At 40.6% G+C, this 27,457-nt stretch overlaps 2 protein-coding genes across 3 annotated transcripts in view; both read right to left on the minus strand.

Moving 5' to 3' along the window:
• Positions 1–8: 8 nt before the first annotated feature.
• On the minus strand, positions 9–4,536 carry henmt1 (HEN methyltransferase 1). Of its 2 annotated transcripts, none has more exons than XM_034708415.1 (9): positions 4,327–4,536; positions 3,971–4,083; positions 3,600–3,734; positions 3,201–3,383; positions 2,863–3,049; positions 1,291–1,477; positions 1,063–1,183; positions 524–681; positions 9–422 (listed from the first exon to the last, which is right to left on the minus strand). In XM_034708415.1, the coding sequence occupies exons 1-9, from the start codon at positions 4,408–4,410 to the stop codon at positions 316–318; spliced, it is 1,275 nt and encodes a 424-aa protein (XP_034564306.1). In that variant the 5' UTR covers positions 4,411–4,536; the 3' UTR covers positions 9–315. The 2 variants fall into 2 exon arrangements, with proteins under 2 accessions (XP_034564306.1, XP_034564298.1); XM_034708407.1 differs by having other exon boundaries at positions 524–684; positions 4,327–4,462.
• Positions 4,537–7,042: 2,506 nt separating this feature from the next.
• Positions 7,043–27,457, minus strand: part of LOC117806306 — a 49,442-nt gene continuing 29,027 nt past the window's right edge. The window contains exons 32-59 of the mRNA XM_034675188.1: positions 27,165–27,425; positions 26,823–27,083; positions 24,939–25,202; positions 24,584–24,844; positions 22,782–23,042; positions 22,151–22,411; positions 21,587–21,847; positions 21,214–21,474; positions 19,818–20,075; positions 19,473–19,733; positions 18,909–18,958; positions 18,541–18,751; positions 17,791–18,051; positions 17,210–17,470; positions 16,862–17,122; positions 16,151–16,411; positions 15,152–15,412; positions 14,802–15,059; positions 13,946–14,209; positions 13,472–13,732; positions 12,774–13,034; positions 11,081–11,341; positions 10,611–10,868; positions 10,081–10,341; positions 9,438–9,725; positions 8,873–9,109; positions 8,017–8,082; positions 7,043–7,893 (exon numbers count right to left, since the gene is read on the minus strand). Coding sequence (XP_034531079.1) covers positions 7,619–7,893; positions 8,017–8,082; positions 8,873–9,109; positions 9,438–9,725; positions 10,081–10,341; positions 10,611–10,868; positions 11,081–11,341; positions 12,774–13,034; positions 13,472–13,732; positions 13,946–14,209; positions 14,802–15,059; positions 15,152–15,412; positions 16,151–16,411; positions 16,862–17,122; positions 17,210–17,470; positions 17,791–18,051; positions 18,541–18,751; positions 18,909–18,958; positions 19,473–19,733; positions 19,818–20,075; positions 21,214–21,474; positions 21,587–21,847; positions 22,151–22,411; positions 22,782–23,042; positions 24,584–24,844; positions 24,939–25,202; positions 26,823–27,083; positions 27,165–27,425 — 6,866 coding nt within the window. The 3' untranslated portion in view covers positions 7,043–7,618. The remainder of the gene's footprint in view (positions 7,894–8,016; positions 8,083–8,872; positions 9,110–9,437; positions 9,726–10,080; positions 10,342–10,610; positions 10,869–11,080; positions 11,342–12,773; positions 13,035–13,471; positions 13,733–13,945; positions 14,210–14,801; positions 15,060–15,151; positions 15,413–16,150; positions 16,412–16,861; positions 17,123–17,209; positions 17,471–17,790; positions 18,052–18,540; positions 18,752–18,908; positions 18,959–19,472; positions 19,734–19,817; positions 20,076–21,213; positions 21,475–21,586; positions 21,848–22,150; positions 22,412–22,781; positions 23,043–24,583; positions 24,845–24,938; positions 25,203–26,822; positions 27,084–27,164; positions 27,426–27,457) is intronic.

Raw genomic sequence — 27,457 nt, forward strand, 5'->3', positions numbered from 1 at the left:
GGTCAAACTAAGTGTGAAAACGCAGATTTATTGTACTATTTACATTTGGATTGTCAATACACTCATGTTGTAAAGGCCAGGGGATATTTGATTGTTCATTAAACTGAACACAAACATAAAATCACACCTGGAACACAAAGTTGTGGTAGAAACTAAACATCTAACAAACCTAAAAGCCTTTTTCAGATACAGCTGCGGATTTCTTAGAACATTTTGTACAGTCCAGTGTCATCCAGGAAAATTCACTCGTGATTTTCCATGGCAAATTTGAGCATGTCGCCTACTTTTCCTGAAAACAAAGCTGTTTCCTCCACATTAAACATTCGGCTCCCAATCTTCCTCTTGTGCTGCACTGTAGGAACACTGGCTGACCTCTGTATATCCACTGTCCTCCAAATCATGGTCCCCTTCTTCCTCAAGGTCTAAAAACCAAGATTAAGAATGAGTGATGGTGGCAAAAACACTGACACCACAAGGTGTTCAAATTTACAGTGAGTGCAGTACGATTGAATGTGAACAGTACCTTGTTCCTGTAAATCAACAAGCAGAGAAGAGCCGTCCTGGCTGAGTTTAACTTCAGGATCAGTCGTCAGTAGGTGTCTGAGATTACTGAGATTTCCACTCAGGGCACTCACTTTGGGGCACGAGGTCCACAGCACAGCCAGAGGTATAGAAACACACCTACTAGCAGATAACGTGACAAATTAAAATATCACTGTAGCTTTGATAATAACAATAATAATAATAATACATTTTATTTGTTACGCACTTTACATTCATGAAACAAGCAAAAGTAAAAACAGGGTTAAAAACAGACAATGGATTGCAGACACTTGTTAAAAACTGTGTAGTTAAATAAAACAGATAAAAGCAGCAGGGGAGGTTAGATAAAAACTAGGGAAATGGCCTCCGAAAGAGAGAGGTTTTGAGTTCCTTTTTGAAGGAGTCTGTGGTTTGGGGTGTTCTGAAGTGGTCAAGGAGGGCATTCCACAGTCGCAGGGCAGCAGAGTAAAACGCCGATCTCCGATACCATTTTTCTTCATCCTCCTCAAGCAAGCTCACCTTTGCAATCTGCAAGACTCCTGTTTCCCTTGGCCTTTTGTCCCAAACACCTCTTCTTCCTGATTCTCTGCCATGTATCTGCCACAGTGCTCCATCAGACGGTTAATCTCTGCTCCACATTCTGTGAATGACAGAAACTTAGTGCGACCTTCAATGTGTTCGACACAACAAACACATTTGACATCTGGCGGTTCAAGTGTCCCGGTATGGATGCTGAGGTAGCCTCACCTGAAGATCTGAAACATTCATCTCCTTCTGCTGCAGTCTGGCACCATACAATACTCTCATCCCTTTCTTCAGTCCTCACCTCTCTCCATCTTCTCTTCAGCTTTTCCGTCCAGTAAATCACCTCAGACACCAGAACCCTCCGCAAGATGTTGTTGTCATGTAGGCTGGGGTAGTTTACAGTGTACAGCTGACGTGGAAACAAAAAGGCTTTAATATCAGATTATTACTGTTCAATGTCATTATTGTTTCAGATTCTACTATGACTAGCTGATTTACTCAACTGTATCAAGGTATGTTTTGTCTTAATTGAATGTTTCTGTTAGAAAAGGGAAGCTAAGAGCCAGTCAGGACTGACAGTAAGTCTGAGACCTCAGCAGAAAGACTAAAAAGACTACTACTAGTAATCCAAAAATGTATCCGTAAGGCAACTGGACTGGTAGAAATTCTTGAAGACGTTTCACCTCTCCTCCAAAAGGCTTCTTCAGTTCTGACCAGACTGGGGAAGAGCTCGAAGAAATAAGCCACTAACAGTAATGGGTGTGTCCAGGAGTCACAAAGGGTCCTAAGTGGGGTCGTTAGTCTAGTTTCTGTTAGGCGTTCTGTACCTCCTGACAACTAATAGTAGTAGTTACTAAAGGCCACCAGCAGAGGGTGACAAACTACAGCAAGACATGGCTGAGTCCAACCAGCACCCGCTGCGAAGAAGACCACAGTCCCTTTACAGTGAGTGTGTGATTAACCCTCCTATTATCCTTGGGTCAAGTGGACCCCAGTCAATGTTTAACGTCTCTAAATTAATGACTAATATAATTTTTTTGGCTTCATATTTCATGACTTTTCCTAATTTAATGGGGACAACTGGGAAAACATAAAATGAAAATGTTGATATGTTCTAATTTCCTGTAAAAAAAAATACGCATCGGTGTTCCTTGGGGTCAGACCCCAGGCTGTTTTAGCTGTATATAATGAAATATCAACATTTTACACACATTTGTTTTGGTTGTTTTGGATAATATTGAGGTCACTATAACCAAGGACACTTCCACATGTGACTGCAGGAGCTGGGATCGAACCGCCAACCTTTATATTGAGATGTAATATTTCCAGCCACCATGTCTCTAAAGACATTCAATGATGAGTCCTGTGTCTTACATTTTGATAACATAGAAACAAGACAAGGCTGACAAGAGCATGACAAGCTCGCAGCAGTTTGATGTTCTGTTTATAATAAAGTCCTTCTAAATGCTTTAAATTGTGTTTATGCTTGAAAGTACCTGACACATAAACCTGGTAACAATCAGTTTCTGTATGTTTAAATTGCTGGGGTCAAATTGACCCCAAGGATAAAAGATGTTAGTAAATTTGAGGGTAACAGGAGGGTTGAACCCCTTGGCCAGCCAACACCACCAATTAGGGAATTTTACCAACATATGTTGACAAAATGTCGAGTATGTCACCAATATGGCCATGTGGTTTCTTTTTCTTTCTCCTTCCTCTTTTCTGTTGTTCAGTAGAACAAACAAAAAAAGGTAGAAGAGCGTTTCTAATCCTTCTGATCCATAAAGAACTCACCAGTGTGTATGATAACAAATCCTCTGCATCGTCTGCAAACAAAATGTTGCATCCATCTCTCCCTCTGAGCCGGTGAAACACAGCAATCTGGGAGCAGTAGCCGACTCTCTCCTGCTGACCTGGTGGTGCCTCGCCAACACCAGTGAACTCCACCTCATATCCATACTCTGAAGACACCTTAACAGCCCTGAGGAGGGATACAATAAAAATCAGTCTGAGGCTTTGTTTCAGTTTATGTTAACATTTCCTGTTACAAGCATCCATCCTCATCAGCACTCTCGACTGTGTGCTGTCCATTTAACTCAATGCCTGGAAATGTATCTGGAAAACAAACATACCAAGACTGGAACTCTGCTCTGGTCCACTCGAACTTGTGGTCACTGTGCCTGAAACCTCTCAGTCCAGGGAGAAGGGGATTGTACTCAGAGTTTGGGGTGCTGATGATAACTTCTGCCGGGATCATGTAACCGAAGACCACCTCAGAGAAACGCTCAACATCTGGAAGAGTGAGGTGCTCTATTCTGCAGACAAACAGCCAGAGAGTGAACATATTAGTAAATGTCAGCACAAAGCACACAGAGAAACAAAGAATTAAAAACTGCACATATAATAAGAGATATGAGAAGATATAAAAACAAAAAACTAAGTCAATAATCCTTTAGAGGAATACAAAAAAAATCACAGCTAAAACAGAAAATTTTAAGACATTAAACCTTGAATGCCAAACATACACTTACAGCTCTATACTGGTCACTAGATGAAACCCTCTGAGGCGGGGGTCGTTCTGCGTGACTGAGCCCTGGTACAGCTCGATGTGCAGCTGATCGTATGTTGGCTGTAGATAATCCGTTGGTATGGGAGCTAACCCATGCCTGCAGGAACATTTGCAAAGTACCCATCACCTCAACAAACTCGGTGCACAACACTTACATCTAATCTTAGAAACTATAATCCAACAATCAGAGAAGAGGTGACTGAAGCTCAGTTTGTTGACAAACATTTTTTAGGGATGCAAACAAAAAATGTCAGGGCTCATAGGGATGAAAGGTCTTTATAATCTCTTGCTCTAAATGAGTAAACCTTGTAATTGTGGTGTTCAGTAACATACATGCATTTCTTTAATTTGGCTCCGTCGATGTCTACTCCAACCAGCACTTCAACTTCACGGTGAAACTTCAGCTTTTTGAGAAGGCTGCATTCACCGCACCCCAAGTCCACCACCTGAGGGGGAGAAATATCACTATAATCCCGACAACAGCAAAGACTTGAACCCTTAAAGAGGGGCAGCAACCAGTCCTCTTATGTCTCGTTCAAAGCGTCTGGAGCTAGCTAACACTGGAGCTAGCTCTGTCACAGCTCATTGTTAGTTGGGAAAGTTAGCTAGCCTTGAGGGATCAATGCGCTTTTATATGTATCAAATAAACAGTAATCAACCAGTTTTACCATGAGTGGTGGATCATTTACCTTTCTGGGTCTGTTTCTCTTCACGAAATCGATGACAAATTGATGTCTCTGCTTATGAAGCGCTGGAGTGAATATCGGCTCCATCGTCACGTGAACGTCAACGTCTCTAACGCCGCCCGACCCTAGGTGGCGCTGTTTTTATTCTACATCATGTTCTACATTGACTCTGTGTGCATTTATTTTATATTTAGCACTAATAACAACAACGCTAGCCTACAAAAAAGTAGGTGTGCCTGTAAAACCCAATCTTTATTACAACTAACATGTATTTCAACGTTGTAATAATATAAGAAACAGTAAAATAACCATCTGTTTGTTGGTTCGTCCTCCTTTTTTTATTTTTTACTTAGTTTAGTTTAATTTGTTTCTTTTGTTTGTTTGGTTGCCTGTTTAATATTTTTTTATTATTTAATTATCTCTACTGCCTAAAATATCCTGTTCCACACTCCAGTCCAGTTGGTGGCGGTAATGTGTCTATAAGCTGGTTTGACAACCTCCAATAAACTACAAAGAAGAAGAAAAAGTCTGCCATCTTTAAAGGCCCAAGCGGCAAACTCTGGTCTCAAACAATGAAGCCAATGCGGAAGTGCTATAAACTGCAATACATCGAGAATCCGCTTGAGGCTGGCTGCAGAAACACCGGAAACTACATAGATATGAATGGGAAAAAGACGATCTTTGCAGCATTAATAAACATGTTTACAGCCTGGTTCAAAAAACGGCTTGGCCCTATGAAGCTAATCTCTCTAATGGCACACACTGTACGGGGGGTGATTTTTTTTCTAACGTGACGGTTCAGAAGATATTAAGATTACGAGTTTTGCCCAAATAAGGACATGACTGACGTGACTCCCGGTCGGGAACACACAGCCATTGGCTAAGGGGCTCACACTACGTCACACTCTGCCTGGTTGAGTTCCGCATTACCAATATGGCTGCCGCCGTCGATTTGCTTCAAAACAGCTCTCAGGAACAGATGGGTGACGTCACGGATACTACGTCCATATTTTATACAGTCTATGTTAAAGGCTCAATTTCAGTCATTTTATACAGTCTATGGTCAGCACCGTAGCAGCCACTGAGGATAATGGTACTTGAAAAATTGGCTTGGGAACCGAAGGGTCGCTGGTTCGAGTCCCAGTATGGACGAAGTTTGGCAAGTGCACTGGTGGCTGGAGAGGTGCTGGTTCACTTTCCTGGGCACTGCCGAGGTACCCTTGAGCAAGGCACCGAACCCCCAACTGCTCTGGATGCGCTGGTTGACGGCAGTATCCTCACTCTGACATCTCTCCCTAAGCATGTTCACTGCATGTGTGTGCATATACCAAAAAAACTGTATGTGTAGCATGTCCAAAAATAGCATGAGTGAAAAAATTGAATTTCCTCCCTGGGGATCAATAAAGTACCTTTCTTCTTCTTCTTCTTTCGCCGGGGATTAGTCCGCTCTTTAACCATAAATACTAGCGATGAGAATTTCGGCTCTTTTTAGAGAGCCGTATCTTTGGGCTCTTTTTAGAGAGCCTATCTTTTGGCTCAGCTCATTACAAAGAGTCGGCTCTTTCGGCTCGCAAGTGGCTCCTCAGAATTTTTCTTGTTTAAATCAATGTATTACATTAAAATAATGAAAATGAGGGGCGCTTGATGGCCTGGCGGTCTGGGCGCCCCACGTATAGAGGATACAGTCCTCGTCGCAGGGGTTGCCGGTTCGATTCCCGGCCGGTCGACCATTTCCTGCATGTCGTCCCCCGCTCTCTGCTCCCCACATTTCCTGTCCCTCTTCGGCTGTCCTCTCAAATAAAGGCAAAAGGCCAAAAAATATAACTTTAAAATAAAATAATGAAAATGATATGTAAAATGAGTTACTAATGTAAACAAACATACATTAGATCAAATGATTATTATGTATAAGGCTTTATTTATATACTCAACATGGAGCAGTGCTACAAAATTGAATTATAGAGTACAAAAACAAGACCCATCTCAATTAGACACAAAGGTCCAATCTCTGTTTATATTAAAATTATTTATAAACTTTTAAACACCTTCATTAACAGCAGGTACCCTTGATTGTCTTTATTGTTCCAATTGCTGATCGATAAACAGTTCTAATGTGTATTTCTAATGTCCATGACCTTGATAACTGAGAACCTTCACAGACAGTTCTAATGTGCCATTGAAATTGTCAACCATGAAGCTGTCTTGCTTCTTTTGCAGGTCTCAGTGTAAACTTCAGTCTTTTCATTAAAAGCTGAAAGCTTCTCACCCTGTAGGTGGTGCTCAAAGATTTTTAAAGTCTATGCAGCAGGAATATCTTACAATTTCTCATGGACTGGCCCATTCTAGTTTTTCAGTCTTATTCATTGTTTTGTTCACTCTTAGTTGTAAAATAAATTGCCCCTCTGAGATAATACATTTTAACTTGACTCAGTTTGATTACAGTCTCCTGCTTTTCATAGAAAATAAAGATTTACAATGACGTAGCCCTCCAAATCCACGTAAATTCATCACCATTTACATACCACCTAAACTTGACAAAATAATGAGACTAGCATTAAGCTCTTTCAGGAGGGAATTTCTTTGATTTTGGAGAATTTTTACACCTGCTGTTCATTCTACAGACAACATAATCTATGGGGAAAATAGCTGACGAAATATCTATTGATAAAATACAACTATCACAGACAAAGTAAAAAAAAAAACACACACACTTCAACACTAATGTTTTCACACTGGGGTTTATTTATCAACATTTTATTGTGTTCCTTCATTTCAGAAAAAGATCCACCAGGGGTCACATGATGAGCAGTCACATAGCACATAGGAAAAGAAAACATACTGCATGGTTTTAAAAATATTACTTGATAAATTATCTTTCTCCACTCTACTTTTAGCGTAACAATCATCCTGGAATCCTAAAAGCCTATCTCAAAAATAAAACAATTTTGGATAAATATAATTTCAGCAATACTTTGTTTGATAGCTATAATGCGCCACATGCCGCTAGGATATTAGCCACAATAATTAAAATATTTAAATGTATATAATCTAGAGCTAATTACAATCCATATCTAAAGGTTCTCCTCAGTTTGATCATTATTTGTGACAGATACGATGTTAACCCTGACAGAATAATTTGTTTAAATCTTTTAAGTCGTAATTTATCTCTTTTTACAGTTTTATTCCTAAATTTCGTAGAGATCAAAGTGGCAACAACTCTGTATGAGGGAGAAGAAGTTAAACATATAATCATTTCTGAGTTCATGGTCAATTTAAATGGGTGTGTGGCACCACATCAGGGGGAACCAGTTGTTATGTTCACTGGTCTGGTGTATATGCTTTGGCTGATGGTGTTTTTGGCTCTAAGCCTGATGCTGTAGGTGGTCTGGGGCTTAAGGTCAGTCTCTGTGAAGTGATCACCTTCCACGGTTCTCACTCTTGGCGGCTGCTGCTCATTCTGTTTCTCTTCAATCACAAGCGTGTACTCGTTTGCATCCTTCACTGCTGTCCACGTCACATGCAAAGAAACTCCACTTACTGTTACATTCGGCGAATTTGGGACTTCAAGACCTGAAAGACAAAGAGAGAGATTGGATCCAAAGTAACAGCATTATAGTATATGCTGGATTATTCATGATGACTTATAATCTTAGCCATCCCTTTCTCTGGGTCATGCTGTTACATTACACGTACCATTGTCTAAATGGGCAAAGACTTCACTGATCCTCAAATCTCTCCTCTTGCGAAGGTTTGCTGGACCTGGAAAGGAAAAAACATATCTTAAGAACTTTCAAAAACTGGGTTTTAACAAAGCAATATAAAGAAATTGGGATTAAATAAAATAGCGTACAAGGGGGATGGATATTCCAGGGAAGGAAGTCAAAATTCATTGGATCAAAGTTGTTCATTTACGATACAAACTTGCATTTTCTATGAGAATACAAACATGTGCATTGAAAAAATCACAGCTTTAACAAGGGGAAAACCCTGAATATTCTCTGAGACAATTAAGAATAAAAAATCTACATGGGAAAAATCCTCAATTGTTGGGAACTTTTTAAAAAGTAAAACAAAAAAAAAAATCACCTGCAACCATCATGGATTTGTTTCATAAAAAAAATATGTTACTTTACTCATTTGCACTGCACAGAGCTGTGAACTACAGCTTTAAATATTTAAAGTCTTCTGTCTTTGCAATATTCTTACAAGAATCTCTTCACCTGTTTCAGTGTGTTTCTCAGCTGCAGGTGCAATATAATTAAACGCATGCATTTGCATGTGTCATGCACCAACAGTGCTAGTAATAAGGGGGAAACAAAACACTAGTGACTGACAGTGAGTCAGCCTTATGTGTCATGTTTAGTCAGACAGAAAAGGGACAAATAAGAGCAATCGACTCATGAGAGGATCCTGAGCTTGTGTAAGTTACAGTGGCTACAAAATGGTATTGAGTAAAATTGTCAACATTACATGTACTATACTAACTTAGATTATAAGTTTGCTTTCCTAAGACCTTAAAGCTCAGTAGATTTCTTAAACTGTCACTAACCTGTAATATCTGTGTTAGCATTGCTCTCTCCTCCTTCGTTGCTGGCTGTTACTGTCGTGTTGTCAGGATCAAAGTTAGTGAGCTGGCAGGAGAGCTCAGTTGTGTTGCAAAGCTCCACACGGTTTGCTCCTGACACATCGTAGACGGTGTAGCTTGTTGCAAACAGAGAAGCATCCCAGGAGAGTACAGCAGACTGTCTGCTACCGGTGTACGCCGCATTCTGAGGAGCACAGGGGACTGTGAAAGAAAAGGTGAAAATTGTGTTAACAAAAAGATGGAAGGAGCTTATATTTGGTTTGTGCTCTGTGAGTGAAAAACTGTGTAATGTAGCTGAAGTTATACATTTTTAAGTGCTTGTATTAATGTAATAGCACTTATCCACAATTATCCACATCTAAGGTACAATTACAATTGTAGTTTAAACAACACAAATACAATTACAAACATGAAAAACTACATTATAATGTTTTTACAAGAAAAGAAGAAAAACATACAGAAAGGTGACTGAAAACTGAAAACACTCCCTTCAGAGTAAAATGATTGATGAGTGCAGTTCAAAAGTTACCTGTGACTCCTGCAAAAGCACTGGATGGCTCACTGACCCCTCCCGAGTTTCTGGCACGTACAGTGAGGTTATACACCGTGCTGCAAGGCATCGGGAACTCATAGTAGGGCCTGGGAAGCCAGTAAGATGACACCTCCATCACGGCCTGTGGGCTGTCTTGGATTCGACCAGTAATCTCCACAAGGTACTCCACATCTGGACAGTCAATGTCGTCCCACGACGTCATGGCCCAGTGAGTTTGTCCTATTCTCTGCATTCGGACTTTAATAGCAGTCGGAGCGCATGGAGCTGAGGAGGACGGAGATTAAGAGGTATTTTTTAACAGCCCAAAATATAAAAAATGAATTCAAATGAACTTTCATACTAACCTTCTTGGCAGGATAAACAGATTTTACAATATTTTCAACCACCAGATTTTTTGACTAATGTATTTTTATCACATATCATGCATCACTTAGGGCCAAAGCCCTAAATGTTTGTTACGGGATCAAATAAAAAAACAATAATAATCATTTTGCAAGTATGTGTGACAAGAAATGAGTTGGGCTTTTTTCAACAAATTCTTTTTAAGGAAAAAACAGGCCACTAAATTGGAAAATATTGAAGAACAGTGACAGTTTAATTTCCTAACTGTAATATTTACCTGCTCCCTCCTGCAGAGGTGCACTGAACGAGCTGTTGCAGACACCGTTAGAAGCTTCCACAGAGAAGTTATAAATGTCTCCACACTGCAGGCCCTCAATGACACAGAAGGGGACAATGCTGTCACAGTACAGAGGCTCTCCATCCAAAGGTCGTGCACAGCCAAAATACTCCACGGCTCCCTCGGTGGCATCCCAAGCCAAGGTGGCTGAACTTGTTTCACAGCTGATATCCACTTCAAGACCAGAGGGCTCACAGGGCACTGCAAAGGAAGGCAAAATAACTCAGAAACTTTAGCAAGAAGCTGGCATGCAGTTTGTAAATCACAAGGGAAATGCTTTTTGATCAAAGCAAAAAGGAGACAGGACAAGGAAAGATGCTTCGTCCATTACAAGAATATGTTCAAATGTTGAATCTATAAGGCTCTTCTGTGATTTCATGTGTTTGTTTGAGATTTATCAACTATCAGAACTGATACATGTTTGGTTCCAGTGTGAAATAAGCCACACAAAACTAAAAGGATTTCTCTACCTGTTTTGAAGGTTGAAGTGCTGGGCAGGCTGGTGCAGTTCTCTCCTCTCGCTGTGATGTTTAAGCTGTACATCTGTCCACAGTGCAGATGAGCCAGTGTGCAGTTGTTCACTGAGGTACTGCAGCTCACGACATGTCCGTCCATACCAGTCGCTGTCAGCAGGTAGGATACAGCCAATGAGGAGTGTCCCCACATCACTGTGGCTCCATGCTCCTCACAGGATAGTTCTGCAGTCACATTGTCTGGAGCACACGGGGCTACATGGGATAGAAAACAAACACTTTTTTTAGCCTGTGGAATCAACTTTAGAAGTTCTTAATGAAGTGAAAAATTTCTGACATACAAAGCCACTCAAACAACAGAAACTACAAAACACTACAGCTTTTACATTCTTCACAAGTTATATTATGTTCAACATAAGACACACCTAAGTGACTGAGCCAGACTAAATGTGTGAGCTGAAAAATACCTGTTTTAATCTTCTTAGGTGGGCTCCTGAGGCTGCTGCACTTATCAGAGGAAGCTGATACGATGATACTGTAATGCATGCCACACTGTACGTCCTGGAGTTCACATGAGTTAGAGGAGCTGTTACAGGAGATGATGGATTGGTCGTGACCCTCAGCCGTCACCACGTAGACAGGCGTGTCCTCTGTCATTTCCCATTCCACCTGGATGGTGTCGCTGTTGCATTGTGTCACTGCATTGATGGACGTGAGAGCACACGGACCTGCAGGACGAGACACATACAGATGAAAAAGGTTTCAAACAAAAGTATGTTTATATGTATATATATATATTTATGTATATTTGGGGTCTTTTTCAGCTTTATTGACAGGACAGCTGGAGAGAGACAGGAAATGTGAGGAGTAGAGAGTGGGGGAAGTCATGCAGTAAATGGACGACCGACCGGGAGTCAAACCGGCGACCTCTGCGATGAGAACTATAGTCTCTATACGTGGGGCGCTTAGACCACTAGGCCACCAGTGCCCCAAAAGTACTTTTATATTGCTTGAGCAGTTGAACTTAACTCTTCAGAGAAGCTGGTACAAACAGATTTGATATTAGGCCTTTAGAAACACATTATGCTTATTCCCAAGTCTTTACATGCATCAAATCCTCCAGAAATCTCCAACTGTGCGGTCTTAATTATTGCACTGTGTCATATAGTAAAAAAAAAGCAATAATTAGGTTCCAATAGTATGAAAATTGACGGTTCTCATGCCATATTAGTTTTGCTTATTTATGTCATTGAAACCTACCGATAAATAATGTTGAATTCTGTTCTTTTATGTTAACTATTTTTTTAAATTATAATGTAGCAGCTATTTGATGAAAAAACTCTTCATTTCCTGAAGGGGCAGAAGATAATCATAAAAATGTGGTAACCTGAGAATTTCTGAGAGGTTATTGCACAGTGGAAAACTCAAACTGTTGCGACCCTAAGGATGCCTCCCCGGGGCCACAGGGGGAAAGTTCAGAGACAAGACAAAGAAAAACTGGTTAATTGCAAATGAAAAAAAATATCTTATTTGGTTTTACTCAAATATTTTCCTTTTTACAAAATGGGTTTAAACACCCAGAACTAAACACTGTTTGATTAAAAAACACTGTTTGATTAAAAAAAACTGCAAAGAGACACTGAGAAAAATAAACCCTGCTTCAGTTTGAATGGAGCAGAAGCTCTTTTTCTTGATACTGTCTACATGTCGTTACACATTTCAACCACCAGTCTGACATTGTCTCCTCTGACTGATTTCTTTGGGCACATTTTTATAATCTCTAACTATACAGCAATATATCCATCTTATTCCAACATCATTTCTAGCCAATACTGATGCAGAGTAATGCCATAGCCTACTGGTTTAGCTGGGCTTTAAATAACAATAAAACACATTTAAAAAAAAACTATAAACAAGACAATATTAAGAGAATATGTTGTCAATGAATATTAAGTGTCTCTTTTAATGGAAGTCGCCATTGTTGTATCTACTGGAGTATACATAATGGTTTATAATTGACCATGATATATACCCCAGTTGGAGTGGATGGAAGTTTCACAAAAATGCCACAACTGGATCATTTTCTTGCTACGCCTTAAGAAGGAAACAAGCACTTCACATTAAAAGTGTATATAGAGAGTATAGTATTTGTTTGCATACCTGTTTCGAGCTCAAAGGTGGTGCTGTTACTACTGTTGCAGTGTTTGTTGACAGCAGTGACGTAGAAAGTGTAAAGCGTCCCACAGTTCAGATCTGGGACATTACAGGGAGAGGAGGCGGTGGTGCAGTTGGCGGTGTGACCTCCGACCCCCTGGGCCATAACATGGTAGCTGTGGGCTCCTTCTGAGGGATCCCATGTCACCCAGGCAGAGTTTGACACGCAGTCCAGGCGGCCAGTCGTTTTGCTGGGCACACATGGAGCTGTGGAGGGTGACATGGGAAGGAATAATAAGAATCAATATCATGGTTTAGGATTGCTTCATGACAGATTGTGAACTGCCTCTCTTACACACATGCTGTTTCCCTGCGTGCAGCCAATGCCTTACGACCTCTAGTAGATTATTATACTCAACACAAATGAAAACCAGTACACTTCTGACACCATCGCCTACAGGGTTTACATTTGTAGGCAGAAGTTGTAAATAGAGACTTCCTTTTCACTGATTAATAGTTACATCATTTTGCATTGTGTGTCCTTCTATTTGCTAGATTTATGGCCATTGTAGGTCACCCCACTGACCTAGAAGGGGAATGAGTTTTTCTCAGTCTACAATCTACCCGACGCTTCATCCTTCACATTCATTCATTAAATGGTTGGGTTGAAAAGCTAGTTCAGTGGTTGTTTGTTGGAAAGTTACCTGATGAACTCGCCACCACAGCACTCGGTTGACTCTCACAGTCGTCTCTGACAGACAGCGTGGTAACATTGTAAGTCTGTCCACACGGCAGGTCGTTTATGGTGCAGGCAGTGCCAGTGGAGTTGCAGTACAGTCTTGCTCCAGTGTTGCTCACTGCGGCCGCGTGAAAGTATTCAGCATCAGGGTTTGACATCCAGGAGATGGTCATGGCGCCATCTGCACACTGGGCATTGACAGCCAGATTCTGGGGTGGACAGGGGGCTGTAAGGAGAGAATTCAAAGATAAGTCAAGAGGCGTGTTCATATGGTATAGTTAAGCTAAAGCACCTTTACATACTATGGAACTAAAAAAAAAGATTTTGATTCAAAGTTTCACAGAAAGAAAATAACCTGAAGAGACAGAAACTTATTAATAAGAATAAATACATATAGAAAGACAGTGTGGTCATATTTGATTGTGCATGTTTAAAATACCTGTTCGCATGTAAGCAACGTCACTCTCCACACTGGAACAGTACTCGTCCTCGCCATATACGGTCACGTTGTAGGTCTGTCCACACTGCAGGTCAGTCAGATCGCAGTGGGTCACTGTGTTGTTACATTCAGTCTGGTGGCTTCCATCTTCTGTTACACCCACTGCAAGATAAGAGAGCGCTCCACTGGCTCGTTCCCACGTCACCGCAGCAGAGTTTGAATGGCACAGCAAAGCAGCCTTAACATTGGTTGGCTTGCAAGGCACTGGGAGAGAGACAGAAGACAATCAAAGTGTTAGATGACAAACTCTCTGTTGCATATAAGAGAGCATTCACATGGCAGCACCATTCTTTATTAGAGAGAAAACTCTGAGCCTTATTTCAAATCTGGCAAAATCAAAAGCATGTAACTACTGCTACTACTACTGCTTTTCTATTAAATATTTCAATCCTGCACCTCTTGTTCTTTCAAGGGGATTGAATGCAATAGTGAATTCATTTATTTAAAGGTACAATCAAACAACAAACCTAAGCCTGAATCATTTAATTCATATTACTCTGCTAGTGTGCTTTCAGCACCAAAGTAACAATCATGCCCAAATTAAACAATTCTGGATGTTTGTTTTTTAAGAAGTTTTGAGATTTAAATTAAAACTGGGGATGAAAACTTAACCACAAAGGCTGCCCCTTTCAATTTAGTCATTAAACTATATTGCTGATGTCAGTGTAAAACATATTCAACCATTTAACACTGTATTTTACTTGTAACCACAACATTATCCATAAAATATCCTATTGAGCGGTCTGATGTTGATGGGTCCTGATAGGAATCAAATAACTGATCTAAGTCCACGTACCAGACTGCAGAGTGAGGTAAGCATTGCTGTTGTCACACTCGCCGTCCTCAGCTGTCACTGTCAGGTTATAGAGCTGACCACAATGCATGTTGGGCAACTGGCAGCTGGTTTCAGTGCTGTTACACTCCATCATGTGACCATCAGGACCATAAGCTTGCACTCTGTGGGAGGACACGCCCTCTTCATCTTCCCATGTCACTACACCTGTGTCATCACTGCACACCATCTCTGCTGTCACATTCTGTGGGATGCATGGCACTACAGACAGATGGAAAGTCAGGTATTTATTTACAGTGTTATAAAACAACACAAGCTTTGCCTAATGGCTGCACTGAAAGTATCTGTTTCACCTGTGTTGATCTCTGTGGCATAGCTATCAGCGCTGCTGCACGTCCCATCAGAAGCACTAACAGTGATGGAGTAGTTGAGGCCACACAGCAAATCACTGAACAGGCATGTTGTCATGGTGCTGTTGCAGGTTGACGCATAGCCGCCGCTGCCTTGTGCAACTGTGGTGTATGATATTGCCCCTTTGCCAGGCTCCCAAGAGACTGACACGGCACCTGACTCACAAACCACCCGGGCCTCCGCCTGCTGTGGTGCACAGGGAGCTGCACAAACACAGAGAGAGAAATTTAAATCAGACAGAAATGGGGGGTTGTGAGATGTCTTTCAGAATGTTTTTTTTTTAAGTTATCTAAAAATATTTATTATTATTTATTTTTGTTTATTTAGCTTGTTTTCTTATGTTTATCTTCCCTTTTGTTTGTCCTGTTATTATTATTATTTTTTGTATTTATACGTTTTTCTTCTTTTTGTTGGTTTTGTATTACATATATATATAATTTGTTAACTTGTGGTGAACAAAGAAATACTGAAAAAAGGCAAAAAAAAATCTGAAAATAGTACATTTTACCGATTTATTGTAAAAAATATCAACAAAATTTGAAGCTAAACATGAAATAAGACCTTGAAAATAGAAAATGTAATGAGTTGTCTGCCTTTCTTTTTGCCAGATGACTCTTAAGTTTAGTGTTAGTGAAGAGTTAATTATCAAAAGCATCAGTAGGAGTAGAGAAAACACAGCCACATGCTCATATAGGTAGGCTAATTTTCTGCAGACCAGGTAAATAAAGCCACATTAAATCACTTTAAGGGACAGTGGGGGTCGCAAGTCTTTGGCACCTATATTTTGGGGGTTGCGGGCTGAAAAGTTTGGGAACCCCTGCTCTGTGACATGTAAATACAGGTCATATTTACTCTCACTCAACATAAAGCAGCACTCAAAACAAGCCCTCACAGATCATGCAATTGGGCTTCAGTGTGTTGAATCTCTTGATCATCCTTACCTGCATGCAGCTGTGTCGTTTCGCTCTGGGAGACGTTGCAAACGCCGTTGACGGCAATCACGCTGATGTTGTAGGTGAAGCCACACAACAGGTCTGGAAGAGTGCAGGAATCAGACTCGGTCTCACAGCCAGATTCATGTTCTTCCAAACCCAAGGCCTGGACGATGTAGGAGTCGGCTCCTCCTCGCGGCCGCCACCCCACCACAGCGGTGTTTGTAGAGCAATCCAGAGAAGTCGTGACGTCTTCAGGAGGACAAGGAACTGGAAAGGGAAAAGGACTTCATTAAGAGGGCTTTGATCAGAGATGAGTGTTAATCATTAGGCTTTCAAAACTGCTCATTTGGTCCAATAGTCCAATAGTCCAATATTAGGTTGGTTTTCATGATGGAGACACTGGTACAGAAGACTTGATATATATTGTACAGTATATATTTTCAAAGCAACCAAAAGGGTAAAATAAAAGTGTAATAGCGTTACTTATCAAATATAGAGAAATATATGCCAGTGCAAAGCCGAGTATTTACTATTTATTGTTAAAAAGTATTTTTTATTATTTGTTCTTACGGATGTAACAAAATATATGTTTGACAGTTTTAAAAAGTTGTGACAAAAAGCCTTCACATGATCCAATTCTTCCTCACGCTCTGTTATTATTATAATTGAATGTTTCTCATCATCACAACAACAAAAAATGTTTTGCTGAGGGCTCACCTGACTCCACCTGCAAACTGGAGCTTGGAGGGCTGCTGCAAATCTCATTTGAGGCCACAGTAACCACATCATACGTCTCACCACACTGCAACTCCTGCAGCTCGCAGTTTGTATAGTTGGTGCTGCAGGTGGAAACGTGGCCGCTAGCGGAGCGGGCTGTTGCTGTGTAGTTCACAGCACCCTCAGCGTAGGCCCATTCCAAGAGGAAAGAGTTGGTGTAGCAGTCCAGAACAACAGAGGCGTTTGTAGGAGTGCAGGGAACTGAGAGAGAGAAGACAGCAATAAATCAGAGACACATTCTTACTAAAAGGTTCTCAATCAGACCAAATGGCCCTCCGGGCATCCTACCTGATTTGAGCTCTTGAGCTGGGCTGGGTAAACTCGAGCAAATCTCATCCTCGGCCACCACCTGGATGGAGTAGGACTGGCCACAGGTCAGGTTGGTCAAAGTACACATGAGGGTCGTACTCTCACAAACCAACGTGTCTCCCTGTCTGCTCTGAGCTGACACTTTATAGGACAGAGCGCCCTCGCTCGCAGTCCAGGACACGACAGCTTCATTTGTAGAGCAGTCTATCTTCACATCCACATCAGTAGGAACACAAGGCACTGGAGAACGACATGGGGAGGAGGGTCTTTAATAATGAACATCAGAAGAAGCTGGAGTACACGTAAACAAGGCCTTGAAGGTAACTGATTCAATAAATGTAAATATCAATTCACTTAAATTATGTAGTTTAACAGATTGCCTGTTATAACTACTGAAAATAATTTTGTCTTCTTGTATAGGTTATTTGGGTGGATGAAGATTAAATGATTGTCAGTTCACAGATAAGTTGTCTGAACTTTATTTAAGTCCACCTTCGGTCACCTTGTGTTTGCAGTATCAAAAGTGTGACAGAAATACATTATTGTCCTGAACGTCTCACCTGACTGCAGCGGCTCCCCCTCTGTCGGGTCAGAGTCACACTTGTCGTTTGAGGCGACGACTGTCACCGTGTAGCCCTGTCCACAGTTGAGGTTTGGCATGCCGCACTCCTCACTGTCGGACCAGCAGCTCATAGTTTCTCCGTCTTCCTGCGTCACTGTGGCGGTGTAGAACTGTGCTCCAGCAGAGCCGGTCCACGAGACCACAGCGATGTTAGAGAGGCAGTTTATGGCGCTGGAGACGTTGGTGGGGGGACAGGGCACTGAGGGGAGGACAGAGGACTGACTTGATATCAATGACATACAGGGAGCATGTATGTTGTAAGGAGAGGCTCACCAGTGTGCGGCTGTGAGGTTAATTTTAGTGTGACAATATAAGTTATAATCAGGAGGATATTTGTGAAAAAAAGGCCGGGAGTCCTTCTAAATTATGGATTAATTATTATCTAATTATTATGACAACAAAGCGTGTTAGGTAAATAACAATTTTAACAGGGCCTTGACCTCAGCATTTGTGAGAATATTGTGAGTAAAAAAATCCAGTTTAACTAGTTGTAATATTTACATAAACTCATTCTAACTCTTTAATAAACCAGGCTAAAAATAATCAAACTCTTTCTTTATTTACTTAACTAAATGTAACCTTCATTTAAAACTTTAAAAATAGTAAACTTTAAGTCATCAGAGAAGAACGTTCACTTGGAATAAACTTTGAGAACCAGTGTCTCAGTGTGTACAGATTGAGATCATACCTGACTGAAGCATTGAGGGCTGACTGGGGAGACTTGTGCACTCAGAGTCGGCAGCTTGAACAGACAGGAAGTACTCCTCTCCGCACAGGAATTCAGAAATGAAGGTCCAGGTGTCGTTGGTGCTGAGCTGCACTTTGAGGCCACTGTTGGTCTCTGCTGTCACGATGTAATACTCCGCAGTCTCACTGGGGTCCCATGTCAGCGATCCAAACTATATAACAATAAAGAGAGAAGAATTAAACTGTTAAAAAAAAAAAAAATGTTCAAAACTAAAGCATGTACCAAAAAATAATTACATTTTAAAACTGAATATGAACATTGGAGAGTTATGGTCTGTTTAAAGATTTTCAAAAGGGAAAAATATTTACCTTATAGGTACAGTTCACAGATGAATCCAAGTTCTGAGGGATACAGGGAGCTGCAAAAGAAGACAAACTCTAAGTTTCGAATGGAGCTAAAAAATATGATGATTTTGTCCTGACTAACCTGCTCATTATTTGAGTATATGAAATGTCAGAATAAAAGTGTAAAACATTTTGTCATTGTCTTGTTTTGTCTCGACATAATTTCATACAGGGGAGATAATTAATTATTTTTCAATAATATGACAATAATAGGGAAAAGCTGAAAATCATTATCGTGGAGGTACTGGAACATAAAGAGAGAACTTTAATGATTGAATGATAATCTGCATCATCAGCTAACTCAGCTCAGTTTGTGATACTTCCACTTATTTCACATTGTAACCTTCAAGAGAAAGACTCCAGCCTGATTCTTGCGGGACGTTAAATTTACTAATAATTTTAGTTTATCAGAATTTTGTTATTCTTACTTCTCTGTTTCTTAAATTCCTCCACAAATCTTCCAGACTCCAACAGAGTGTTTGACAGGAATTCAATATATTCTGGTTTACAGCACAAAAGCTTCTTTACCCATGCGTATTGAGGTGCTGTTGCTTGGCATGCTGCTGCAGAGGTAGTCATTGGCGACAACATGAACGGTATACACTTCCCCACAGTGCAGGTCGTCCCAGGAGCAGATGGTGCCGTTTGAGGTACACATGTGGGTGTGGCCATCTTGTCCAACTGCAATGGCCATGTAGGACTCTGCCCCGTCACTTTTTGCCCAGCTGACAGAACCAGTGTTGTTCTCACAGGGTGTAAAACTCTCTACATGCTGAGGTATGCAGGGCCCTGTGGAAAAAGTTTGTTACTGCATCATAATGAACTTAATGTACTGTGGACCAAGTTAGATAAATATAAAAAACACAAGCATACCTGTCTTGAATTCTTCAGGCACGCTTTCAGGGCTTGCACATCGATCATCCTGAGCTTTCACAGTGAAAGTGTAAAGTTGTCCGCAGGGCAGCTCAGCGTCTGTTGTCGTCTCTCCAGTCCTGAAAGTTGTGATGTATCCCAGCTCTCCTGTGACCATCACTTCATAGACTGATGCTCCATCAGCCTCTGACCAATCTAGCACCACTGTCTCATTATTACAGGATCCAGAGACTGTCAGACCCGTCGGCTGGCAGGGCTCTGCAGAGGAGAGAGTAAGAGAAGCATTGTTTTTATTGAAAGTGTATTCAGTTCAGATGGGACCCTCTGGTTTGCTTGTTCTATTATCTCTGCAGTGCAATGCTCCAATTGACTCTATTATCTTTTTGATAAAAAAGTCATTTCCAAAAGTGAATCATAAAACAAGAAATGAGTGCATAGACAGCATTTTTAAAATTCTAGCTGTCAAATTGCCTGTTTTGCACTACAAAGAGCCAAAAGCCTCCAACTATTAAGTTTGCAATTACAACAGACAAAAACAAAAATTTTAAATGTAACAGCAGATGAATCTGTTTGAAATGCTTCCACTCAAAATTTGCTTAAATTTAATCAATCATTTCAACAGTTGCAGGTTAATTAGTCTGATGTATTGATTGATCAAGGATTCATTCCTGTCTAAAAGTGAATGGCTTATGAAAACTGAATGCATGATATAAAGGTTGTGAAGAGGTGGTCACAAGGCATCATAAAACACAAATTTAAAACACACATTTCTATATAAATCTCAGATTTATATAGAAATGTTTTCAGTGCTCGTGGACCATAGTTAGGGAAATAAATGCTGACTTGGAAAGTTCAAAACCTTTAAAAGTTTTTCTATCTTTGTCTTTTGAACACTAAAATAGAGAGAGAGAAAATACAGAAACTTTTTTCAAATACACTGGAGGTGCCAGGATTTTTTTTTTTTGCATCACTTAATAAAACGTAATGAACAAGCAACAGATGAAAGTTAAACTGAAATTAACTTAACTTGAATAAAAATAAAAAATAAAAATAATAACTTTTAAAAAGTACATTTCATCTTGATTTCTGTTTACAATTTTTGTTGATTTCAATATGTTGTTTTTTTTACAGTCGTTTGTCTCTGTTCTGTTTCTAATTATAGTGTGTTAGTGTGCTTGTGATCCAGAGTGACAGAGTGACAGCTAGTTTTTATTTTAAGCCTTATTTTCTATTTTTATTTCAGTAAACAAAATGGTTTTGACATCTAGCTTCCATTACTGGGTTATCCTTAATAATAACTTTGGCTCTAACAGTATTATAAGAGATGATGATGGTGATGATGGTGATGATGGTGATGATGGTGATGATGGTGATGATGGTGATGATGGTGACTCACCTGTCTTTACCTCCACGGCGCTGCTGATCTCACTGCAGCACATGTCATTGTATGCAGCTACGGTAAACTTGTACGTCTCCCCACATTGCAGGTTGGAGAACTGACAGGTGGAGTTGGTGGAGTTGCACTGCAGAGTCATTCCTGTGCTGCTGGTGGCAGTTGCCATGTAGAGCTCCACTCCGTCACTTTCCCCCCAGTGCATGTCGGCTTCCCCCGTCCCACACTGCAGATCCACTCCAACACGTAAAGGTTTACAAGGCCCTGGTGACGAGTTAAGTTGAGTTATGCATCAAAATATTTATATATAAAGATCTTGTGTATAATTAATTTATTCACTCCCATCAATTCATGGAAGAGATGTTAATCAACTCACGTGTGCTGAAGGTGGCATTAGTGAATTCCTCAGTCTGACAGTTGTCACTGATGGATGTGATGCTGACGTTGTACGTCTGACCACACCGCAGCTCAGGTAAATTACACTCCAACTTGTTCGTCTCACATGAAGCTCTGTGGCCGTCTGTTGCCACGGCATTCACAACGTATGAGTCTGCTCCGATTGCCCAGCTCCAGGTGATATTAGCCGTGTTGTTGTAGCAATCTAGGGCAGCATCCACATTTTCAGTGGCACAGGGAGCTGGAGACAGAAGAGACACAATGACATACAGCACACTGATGTTGTGTTATTGAGAACAGAAGTGATCATCCTCTCATCTTCTTAGAGGCCGTATTTTTTCAGGAATATGACAGTTTCAGTCATACTGTTTCAGATATTTCAGCTTTGATGCCATGCTACAGAATCAGCACTGCCGTCTCTTTTGGAGAGGAGCCAGCTCTCAAGGCTGCTAAAAGTCACTACCATCCCATTAAATTTGTGATAACATCATCAAACACTGATTTGTTTTTCTAGACATGTTAGAGGGGCATAAGTTCTTCATACCCGGGACCAGCAGGACAGAGGCTGAACTAATACTGTTGAGCGTCTCTCCGATGGCAATGACACTGGTGTAGTAGACGATTCCACAATGGAGGCCCTCTACCTCACAATACGTGCTGTTGGTGAAGCAGGACAGAGAGTGGCCATCACGACCAATGAGTTGAGCCTCGTAGCCAATCGCACCATTACTGGCCTCCCACGACACTGTCCCCATGTCTGTCTGACACTGCACACTGGTCTGCACGTTGTTGGGTGGACAAGGCTCTGAAGGCAGGAAAAGATGAACAGTGGTTTAAAGGATGCAATATGAATGCTGATTTTATTGTTTGTTTATACTGCAGAGTTAAAAATATGGTGTGCTGTTTCTGGAAAGTTAGGGTTTGTCTAGAAGAAGTGGGATGTAGAGGGTTCATAGCATGATCAAACTATCTCATCAGTGGAAGAAGTGGGGATAGAGTTTGCAAAAGACATTTCCATTCTCAGGAGGACAGCAGTCACTTTAAATCCTTTATTTCCTCAAAGTAACACTGTAACTGCACATGACATTATAGAAGTCTTCAGACTGTAAAGATCAGAGTAAGTGCAAAGAGAAATCTTCTTTGCGACGCTTAGAAAACACAAAACCTTTACTCACCTGTTGTAATGACGACGTCTTCAGTTGAGGTTGACAAGTCTTTGCACACATCGTTACTTGCTGTGACGTTGATGCTGTACATCTGTCCACATTTCATGTCATAAAGAGCACAGTTAGTGTCGTTGGTGATGCAGGAGACAGTCAGGCCCTGAGCTGTTACACCTTCAACCGTGTAGTAATCGGCACCCGCAGCCACGTCCCACAGCACGTGTCCGATCGTCAGGCTGTACTGAGTGCTGATTTGTTCAGGGATGCATGGCTCTGAGAGACAGAGTAGAGGAAGTATTCAAATAAAACATTGACAAATATGCTTTCAGATGGAAAAAGAAAATGTTGTGATTGTGGAATAAGCTAAATCATGCAATGTCTATTAAGTTATAATTGCAGTTTAGCAATGCACTTTAGACAAGACAAAATCCTGTGTTACTTTTTATCCAAAAGAGTAGAAAGACAGGATTAATGAGTGATACCAAAAATAAACTATTATATCATATTTGTTGAGAACAAATTGCCTCCAGTGTAGAAAAATGAAGCCATTGCAGAAGTCCAAAAAACCTGCAGTTCCACAAGTGTCCACTTGAGGCTGGCTCCAAAAGCCAAGGAATTCCCATTAGAGCTTATATTAAAACTACTATTTATGTAGCCCATATAATCATGTTCACAGCCTGGTAAAAAAAACAAAAATGTTCCGTTGTGTGTGCCACATTTTTTCAGCTAAGAGTTATGCATAATTATCAAGCGGCAACCTCCGGTCTAAAAATATGAGTCAATGCGGAAGTGTTAAAAGCTGCAGTTCATCAAGGATCCGCTTGAGGCTGGCTCTGGAAGTACCAGAAGTCACATACACATGAATGGGAAAAAGACGATCTTTACAGCAGAAATAAACATGTTTCAGCCTGGTACAAAAGACGAGTGTAGTCTGAATAGCTCATTTCTCAATGTCCTCTCACTGTGAGGGGGGTGAATTTTTTTCTAACGCTGCAATTTTGGAAGATATTGAGATTACTAGTCTTCCAATGAGAGGCACAGCTGAATGTGGGAACACTGCAGCTGTTGGCTAGGAGGCTCAAAGCCCGCCTCTTTACGTCACACTGGCTCCACAGAAGCAATATTGCTGCCGCTGCCGATTGGCTTCAAAACAGCGTTCAGTAACAGATGGGTGACGTCACGGATACTACGTCCATATTTTATACAGTCTATGATAATTATACATAATTCTGCATAATTAAGGGTGTGGCTGATTTTGACTGACAGGTGGACATGCTGTATCTGTTTTCCAAGCTGCTAGACTTTGACTTCAACTCCACATCTTTGAAAAATTCTAAATTATTGTTAATATATTCTATTTTTCTTTCTTTCTTTATCTATTATCTATTATCTATTATCTATTATCTATTATCTATTATTATTATTATTATTATTATTATTATTATTATTATTGATTTATTTTTATTTAACGTTTGGTCTCTATATTAATTATTAATTTAGATTTTAATTTTAATTAAAAAAAATCGCTTATATCTGTGTGCATCATAAATTCTCTTCAGAAACTAACAGGTGAACTCATTAAGGCTACATTCATGTTTTATACAGTCCATGGTTACGAATCAAACTTTCCTGGTGAATCATTGTCATCATAAATCATTTACTTCAATAAATCGGAAAACTGTAACTGTGCAACCAGATCAGTCTTGCATGGATGAAAATGATCCTGCGTGATGAAACTCAAACATCCAGGTTAAGTGATTGAACCCTACAACAGAGCAGAGTAGGATTTAAAGCATGCATGCTGCTTTGCTCACCAGTGACCAGCTCTCCTGTCATGTAGGCGACACTACTGCAGCTCTCTCCCACAGCCGTGACACACAGAGAGTAGCTCTCCCCACAAAGCAGCCCCTCCAGGTCACAGTTGGTGGTGTTGACCTCACAGCTGACGTTGTGCCCTGACGCCGTGTTGGCTGTGACTTCATACATCCAAGCTCCATTACTTGGGTACCAACTCACCATCGCCGTCTGCTCGGAGCAGTCAATCACTGCCTCAATGTTTCTCACCTTGCAGGGAACTGATGGAACAGGTGACAGTGTTAGTGCAGTCATCAGAACTAGTCTAGCCTCTATGTGTGAGATTCATATCTGTCACTTGGCCATCTGTCCTACCTGAAGGCGTTTCAACCTCAGGGGTTGACGGGCTGTCGCAGTATCCATCAGAGGAGACCACAGAGACACGGTAGATCTGACCGCAGCCAACTCCTGTCACGTTGCAGGAGCCCTCAGTCGTGCCCTGGCAGGTTGTGGTCTGACCGTTACTGTCCCGCATTGTGGCGAGGTAGGAGTCTGCTCCTGAGCTCTCGAGCCAGGAAACAACCAGAGCATTTGACTCACAGTCCATCACAGAGGAGACGTTCTCAGGGGTGCATGGCACTGTTGAGGGGATATAAAAAGGATGTGATGTAGAGTTTAAAGTCTTTTGAATCATTTTTGAGAATCAAGTTGGTTGAAATGAAATTGAAATGTATTTTTTTAAAGATCATACTTGTGCAGCATTATAAAGATGACATTTCTAGAGTAAGATGAGAGGGTCAGTACCACCATCCTGTCTAGGATTCTGTACAGCTAGTTAGAGTAACTTAACATTGAGAAACTGATAGCCAGGTTGAATCAGAAGGTAATTAATCCATGGAAAAACTCAATGTAAAAATCTGAAGTATTAGTTTCATGATCAAGACTAAATTTTATAACTCCACTTAACTTCACCTGATTTTAACTACATGTCAATAGACAAAACAAAATGGGGTGCAACATTCTATTTACCCTATAGACATCTAACCATTGTTAAAAAATGGTTGAAAAAACAAATCAAAAGTTGTTCCTGCTTACCCAGAATGGTAAGAAATTCAATAAAAGCAAAAACTCCATGCACAAAAAATCTACATTTCTATCTTAAATGAGCAGTTTTTTAATCAAAGACTAAACTTTTGACATTATTTCTTAATATCTATAACATCAATATCTCTCAAATGTGTTTTTTTGTATAAAATACAATGTGAAGGGAATATCCCTGATCACTTCAAGTCTTACTTCAAATTGAATTCACAGGTCCACTCTTATTCAACTCGTCAAACTTTCTTTCTTCATTCCCCTAAATGTTTCTCTTGTAGAAGTCAATTCTCAATATGTTTCAGGGGCAGCAAATTCTGAAATATTTATTCCAATGTGGCGAAAAACTGTTATAAAATAATTTTTAATTTAGTATATTTTTGTGTTATTTTATTTTTAGTATCAATTAATGTCTATGTGAGTGTCAATTTAGTATTTTTCATTAATGTTTGATAGATCTCTACACTGGCTTCCTGTCTGTCAGAGAATAGACTTTAAAATCCTGCTGATGGTTTATAAAGCACTGAATGGTTTAGGCCCAAAATACATTGCTGATCTGCTACTACTTTATGAACCACCTCGACCTCTGAGGTCATCAGGTACTGGTCTGCTTTCAGTTCCTAGAGTCAGAACGAAACATGGTGAAGCAGCGTTTAGTCATTATGCACCACATATCTGGAACAAGCTCCCTGAAAGCTGTAGGTCTGCTCAAACTCTCACCTCTTTTAAATCAAAGATTAAGACTTTCTTATTTACCTCTGCCTTCCTATCTTAGATTATTTTAACCCACTTTAAATTAAAATTTTAATGTAATTTTTAATATATTTCTAATTTTCCTTTTCTTTTCTGTTTTATCATATTTTTCATTTTAATTATGTTCTTTTATGCTTGTCTGAATGTCTCCAATGCTTTTAATGTGTTAATGTAAAGCACATTGAGTTGCCCTCGTGTATGAAATGCGCTATACAAATAAAGCTGCCTTGCCTTGCCTTGCCATTAGAACACAATTTGGGTGGAGGCTTCAAATAAGCTCTCTGAGTTTCCTGCCTCTTCCTGCACTGTATATTTTTTACCTTTGCTCTTTTTTGTGATTTCTTTTAACTGTGCAAATAAATAAACATAAACATCAACACAAACAAACAGAGCAGTTAAACTGGAACACACCTGTCTTGATTTCCACGCTCTCGCTCGGTTTGCTCTGGCAGTTGATATCTTCGGCGGTCACAGTTGCTGTGTACAACTGTCCACAGCGCAGACCAGTCAGGTCACACTGGTTCTCATGATTGCTGCACTCGTCCACAAGGCCATCATCCCCGACTGCCTTCACGGTGTAAAACTGTCCTCCTTTGCTGTGGTTCCACGTCATGGAGGCCACGTTGTCGCTGCAGCTCAGGTTGGCTTTGAGGTCCTGAGGAACGCATGGCACTGAGGGGGAGAGGATGATGTTAAGACACTGTACTGTCATATTTTATTCCCACTTCCTGCAAGCATGATTGTGAAATATACCAGTCCTAACGATCTCTCCTTCACTCTGAGAGCTGTTGCATGTCAGTCCTTCAGCAACCACAAGCAGAATGTACATTTCTCCACACGGCAGATCAGTGATGTCGCAGCCAGTGTTGGAGGTGGTGCAGCAGGTGGAGCCCCGGTTCAGCTGCTCCAGCGTGGCCGTGTACGAGACTGCACCAGGGACGGCTGACCAGGCGATGCTAACAGTGTTATTGTCACAGCCCACTGACTTATTTACATTCTCAGGAGGACAGGGAGCTGTGGGAGAAAAAATACAGTGAGAAATTTGA

Source organism: Notolabrus celidotus, chromosome 2 (assembly GCF_009762535.1).
Source record: "Notolabrus celidotus isolate fNotCel1 chromosome 2, fNotCel1.pri, whole genome shotgun sequence".
Classification (NCBI taxonomy): Eukaryota; Metazoa; Chordata; class Actinopteri; order Labriformes; family Labridae; genus Notolabrus; species Notolabrus celidotus.

Bases quoted from the DNA above. Each gene is read 5' to 3' on its own strand.
- henmt1 (XM_034708407.1), bottom strand. From the start codon at position 4,410: ATGGAGCCGATATTCACTCCAGCGCTTCATAAGCAGAGACATCAATTT. The intron at 3,050-3,200 runs GTATGTTTGTTT...ATCCCTCCTCAG, and splicing joins AGAGCAGAGTTCCAGTCTTG to GGCTGTTAAGGTGTCTTCAG. The intron at 423-523 runs GTACTGTTCACA...CTTGGTTTTTAG, and splicing joins TGTTGATTTACAGGAACAAG to ACCTTGAGGAAGAAGGGGAC.